This window comes from Pinus tabuliformis, chromosome 5_2 (genome assembly GCF_031772625.1).
Source record: "Pinus tabuliformis cultivar Carrire ecotype Pingquan chromosome 5_2, CPIR1, whole genome shotgun sequence".
Taxonomy (NCBI): Eukaryota; Viridiplantae; Streptophyta; class Pinopsida; order Pinales; family Pinaceae; genus Pinus; species Pinus tabuliformis.
The window spans coordinates 583480190-583485837 of NC_142306.1; the positions used below are offsets into that span (position 1 = coordinate 583480190).

The window sequence follows — 5648 nt, forward strand, 5'->3', positions numbered from 1 at the left end:
TTCCAGCCTCATGAAAGACTGGTACTGCTTCAACTTCTTAGATGCCGCTGATGCAGAAGCCATCTAGTGTCGTCCTTGGGTTTACAAGAGGAGTTTTCTTGCCCTGTATAGATGGTACATAGGCTTCAACCCGCTCAATAACACTCCTGTAAACAATTTAATTTGGGTAAAATGCCCGAATTTGCCCTTGGAACTTTGGTCTAATGAATCTTTGGAGATGATTGGTAATGCTATTGGCCGCTTTGTCTACGTCGACCCCTGGTGTCTGGGTGAAAGAGACAAACGAATAGCCTGGATTCTCATTCAAAGGTCTTTCAGGGGGGGCTATCCTGACCATATCGAAATCAGCTGGAAGAATCAGATCATTAACCAAAGGCTGGATTTTTGGGGTATACCTTTTAGGTGTGCTGCTTGCAGGAGAACTGGTCATCTGGTTAAAAACTGTCCTAGTGCAAAACTATTTGCAAACAGACGACTAATCAAAAAATCTTTCATAAATGGCAGCCAATCCTCTCCAATTTCATCGCCTATTCCGCCCCTCAGTCCTTGTAATCGGGGCCTCTTCAAGATCATCGTTCCCACATGGATGCCTCTCCTAAGCGCATGCAATCTGTCCCCGGATGTCCATTATCTACCAATAGCCCTGTCTCCTGCATGAAGTTTGACCTCCATAGGTCTCCCTTTACAGAACCCAGGGAGGATAGCCCTGTTCCTCCCCCCCCCATGCAACAAGAGGACTTCAATCCCATCTCTCTTCTTGGGCCGTCGAAGGGGGCAACCTTTTCTGTGGGTTCTGTTCCCATATCCATTTCCTCCTCATCTCCGGAACTTCCTGGTTGGCCTAATAACAAGGGGAAATCCAAATGCGGAGGTCCGACTCTTTAAACTCCCCGACATCGTCTCTTGTTAACCTTTTTGATAGCGACTTGGACCATATGCTTAATAGAGATTCTCTTGAACTAGAACCGCTTACAATCCATAAGCCTGATCCTTCTTTCATGCCCATCATAAGCCCCAACTCGACTAAAAACATTATAGTCCGGAAGAAATGTAAAGGCGGGAGTAGGCATTTTAGAGGTAGACCTTTAGTTTCAAATGAAGGTATTAGAAACTTATCTCTCGTCGAAGTTCCTATCCTGGAAGTGTCTGGATCTCAGCCCCTTAGAGCGAGCCTGGCTGCGGAATCATCCAAATGATCCCAATCATTTCTTTCAATATTCGGGGGCTTGGCGTTGACCCCAAATACATAACGCTAAAAGATTTCTTTTTTCATTCCAGGGCTGCTATAAACAATGCACAAGAAGGAGGACACATTATCATACTTCAGAAAAATGCTTCCCTCCTGGTTCATGGTTGCCACAGAGGCAAATGGACTGTCTGGCGGTATGGCTACCCTATGGGATCCTTCTCGGGTAAAAGCAAAAGCATATAAATGCTATGCTGGGATAATAATTTCAGCTTCTATCAGAGGGTGCGACTTTCCAGTAAATGTTCTTAATCTATATGCTCCATACAAATCTCACTTATCTTTCTGGAACATATTTTTTGACTCAGAGCTGCTTGATATCAGCAATCTCCTTATCGCTGGTGATATGAACGTGGTCCTGAAATCAAATGAGATATGGGGACAGGGAAAGATAAACAATAGCCTCACGGATTTCATAAATTCTGAGATGCTCAATAGGAATATGATCGACATAATTCCAGCTGTTATGAGACCGACATGGTCTAATGGCAGAGTGAGTGATGCTTACATAGCTAAAAGACTTGATTGGGCTTTTGTCCATTTTGGCCTCATTGACAAGATTGGTATGCCTCGGCTAAGTGTGGAAAATGTCCTGATCTCGGATCATAATCCTATTCTCCTATCCTGGCATGCTAAGCTCTTCAGAAGAGGATACTCCTTCAAGTTTGACCGTGGCCTTCTTCAGGATCCCGCCTTCAATGAATATATTTAGAATGCATGGAATAGGATAAAGGACAGAGATAAAGATTTTATTTTCTCTTCTTTCAGAGAAAAATTGGTTGAGATAAGGGGCTTGGTGAAAAAGAAGCAATTTCAAAAACACCAGAAGGACAAAAAAGACCTTCAAAGGATCCAACAGGAATTGGACCGGGTGCTGGCATCCACAGACTATTCCTCATGCTCTTTTGAATTGAAATGCCGCATTAGGAATCTGGTAAAGGAAAAATTCTCTTTGCTGAAACAGGAAGAAGCCAAATGGAGGCTTAAAAGCAGAGCACTATGGATGAAGAATGGGGATAAAAACACGAAATTTTTTCATAAATTTGCAAATGCTAGGAGAGAAAGGAACTTCATATGGAGCATAAAGGACGACCATGGCAATTTAGCTGTCTCTCAGGAGGATATTACAAAGTTGGCTATGGGCTTCTTCAAAAAACAATATGGCAGGAATGGTGAGATTGCCTTCAATGACATAAGATGGGGAGTAGATTTAATGCCAGAGATGTTTGATCAAGCGAAAAATGAAGCCTTGTTCTGCCCTGTTTCTGAAAAGGAACTCCTTGAGGTTATGAAATCATTCAAAAAAGATAAATCTCCTAGCCCTAATGGATGGTCAATTGACTTCCTCATTCATTTCTTTGACCTTTTCAAACAGGACCTGCTCAGCATGGTGGAAGCCTCCAGACTTTCGGGTAGCATTCATCCACACACCTCATCCACTTACATCGCTCTTATCCCTAAAAAAGAAGAGCCTGAATCTTTTCTGGACTTTAGACCCATATCTCTTTGCAACATTACTTTCAAGATCATTTCAAAGATTATTGCAGAGAGAATTAAAGGGACTCTGGCTCTTTCTCTCTCTCCTAACCAACATGCTTTCTTAAAGGGCCGTAATATCCTTGATGCAGTTGCCAATACACAAGAATGCATTCACTCTATGTCTGTGCACAAAACAAATGCAGCTATCATGAAAATTGACCTTCAGAGAGCATACGATGTTCTGGATTAGGGATATCTGCAAACTCTCCTTGCAAAAATCAGCTTAGAGCAGGGACCGATTCGATGGATCATGGCTTGTTTTGTAAACGTTAACTATGCTGTTTTGGTTAACGGTGCCCCCTCTCCTTTCTTTCAGGCGGAAAGAGGCCTGCGACAAGGATGTCCACTGTCGCCTCTTCTCTTCATCTTAGCTATTAATCCTCTGAGCTTGCATATCAATCGTGCAGTGGAGACAAAGGATTATGTTCCGATCAGAATATGCAAACATATACATATTTCTCATAACCTCTTCGTAGACGATGTTCTGCTTTTCGCTATGCTCTCTAAAGTCTCCTGGATTTGTATCAAGTCTATTCTTGATCGGTTCCAAAAGGCCTCCGGGCTTGCTATCAATAAGTCAAAATCGGTCCTCTTTCATAATGAATCAGATGAGGCCTTCATTTCTTGGATCTGCCAGCTCTTTGGGATTATCTCCAAGCCATTGTCCGATGGAATCAAGTATTTGGGCTTTCGCCTTAAACCAAAGACATATTCAAAGGATGATTGGAGGTGGCTTATTGAAAGTTTTCACAGCAAAATATCGCTATGGGAATTCAGATCTTTATCTCTGGGTGGAAGGGTCGTTCTTGCCCAATCAGTATTGATGCAGCTATCGGTCTACTGGGCCCACCTCTTTCTTCTCCTGGCCATCATTATTTATGCCATGAACAGAATCACTGCCAATTTCATTTGGGGGGCAAAAGCGGAAAGAGGCAAATTTCATCTTTCAAAACTGGACTTCTTATCTCTGCCAAAAAATCTGGGTGGTTGGGGTCTGAAGGATATAAGGATCTTTGGAAAAGCCCTTCTCTGCAAATCCTTATGGAGAGGCATCTTTAACTCAAATCCATGGAGCGCAATTATTCGCCAAAAATATCAAAAAGGTAGAAGCTTGGAGTTCTGGTTCAGGTTTGGCTCTCTTGGTATCAAACAGGGGTTGGCTATCTGGCTGAGTTTCAGAAGAATTGAGCAGTACTTTCTTGACAACCTTAAATGGAGAATTTTTTCTGGTAGAAAGATCTTCATCGGTCTTGACTCTTTTGCTGGACTCAAGGGAAATCTTCAGGTTCCAGATCCTCTTCTTTTTCACCTCCACAGGTTTGGTTTTTTCACTTGGGACAGAATTATTGATAGATGGAGAGGCCCCTATCCTATGCTCAAGAATGCTGCTGATCTTGGTATCCCTCAGGCTTTGTCTTCCCTCTGGGATAACCTCAAATTATCCATTGATCAAGCAGGTCTGAAGCAGGCCGGGATTGATGACCATCTGGTTTGGTCGTTATCTCTCTCAAACACTCAAGCTTCTGTCAGGGTCATCTATTTGGATCTCATTTCAAAGAAAATTATGCCGGCTAGAAAGATTTTCCTAGTGTTATGGTGGAAGCTTGCCTGTCCCCTCAAACTGATCCTTTTCTCCTGGCTCGTCTTTCACAACAAGAATTTATCTTGGGAAAACCTAAGAAAGCGATCCTGGCAAGGCCCCAGCAGATGCGTGTTTTGCAAAATGGAGGAGGAAACGAATTTCCATATGTTCTTCAATTGCAGGGTCTCTCTACAAATCTAGTATGATATTGCTTCGCTTTTTTCCTTTCAGCTCCCTAACTTCTCTTCTGTTGATGCAACCTTTGTCTGGTGGGGAGGACAGGATGCTATCAATCACCCAATCCTCCCCACAACAATCTGGTGCCTCTGGAAATGGAGAAATCTTAAAATTTTTGAGGACTCAAACATTTCCTCCAAATATGTGCTGTCTTCTGTCTCGGCACTCTATCCTCCTTCCTCATGACTGCTGCTCGTCTGAAGGGTATAGAGTTTATATTTTTGTTTTTGAAGGTTGTGATTAGATATGCTCAATGTCTCAATAGTGATGATGTCTTTTTGCCTCAATATGTTTCTATGTATCGCTTCAGCTATGAGGCTATGCTGCTTCTCTCTAAAAACAATGGCTCTCCCTGTCGCGATCTTGTTTTCTTAAGACCCATCAGTTTTATGATGTAAATATATTTCCATAATATAAATATTATGCTTTTCTTTCTGAAAAAAAGTTAGAAAATATGAGAAATTAAAAAATATTAATACAAATTTGTTTTTAAAATAAAAAAGTTAGAAAATATTAGAAATTAAGAAATAGTAATACAAAATTGTTTTTAAAATAAAAAAACCCAACATATCAATTAAAATGAAGCTAGCGCAACACAAAATTAATTTCCATAATGACATTCTTCTTTAATTCATTACCATTTAGATTACCATTTCGATTCAGAATTGTAAGTCGTCCGGCAATCCAATTTTAGGAGACGGTGGCTCCACTTACGATGTATTCAAATGAGTCAACCATCCTCCTAAATATGCGGAGGGCGACCAGTTTGTTTCTCCTCTTAACGAATTTCGTTGGCTGAAATTGGAGGATACTCTCTATCAAACGTAAAATTCGAAGCGATTAAATGACAACTAAATCCTGACCACCATTTTGTAAAAACATTTTTTTAATGCATATGTTGCCATCTGAAAGGAAACCATGAATGCATCTAAAAGGAAACCATGAATGCATCCCTCTGCGTTCCCCGCAGTTTCCCCATATGCCGTACAAGCTAACGCATTCTTGCTGTGTCGTTAAGTTCACAAGTCCTTCACAAGTTTAGGA

At 41.4% G+C, this 5648-nt stretch overlaps 1 protein-coding gene across 1 annotated transcript; it reads left to right on the forward strand.

Annotated features, from left to right (window-relative positions):
• The first annotated feature begins 1292 nt into the window (after window positions 1–1292).
• Window positions 1293–2975, forward strand: LOC149160334 (uncharacterized). Its single transcript, XM_089434584.1, has 2 exons — window positions 1293–1909; window positions 2015–2975. Exons 1-2 carry the CDS (start codon window positions 1293–1295, stop codon window positions 2973–2975), a joined length of 1578 nt encoding a protein of 525 aa, XP_089290710.1.
• Window positions 2976–5648: the final 2673 nt, after the last annotated feature.

Bases quoted from the DNA above. Each gene is read 5' to 3' on its own strand.
- LOC149160334 (XM_089434584.1), top strand. From the start codon at position 1,293: ATGCACAAGAAGGAGGACACATTATCATACTTCAGAAAAATGCTTCCC. The intron at 1,910-2,014 runs GTTTGACCGTGG...CTCTTCTTTCAG, and splicing joins AGAAGAGGATACTCCTTCAA to AGAAAAATTGGTTGAGATAA.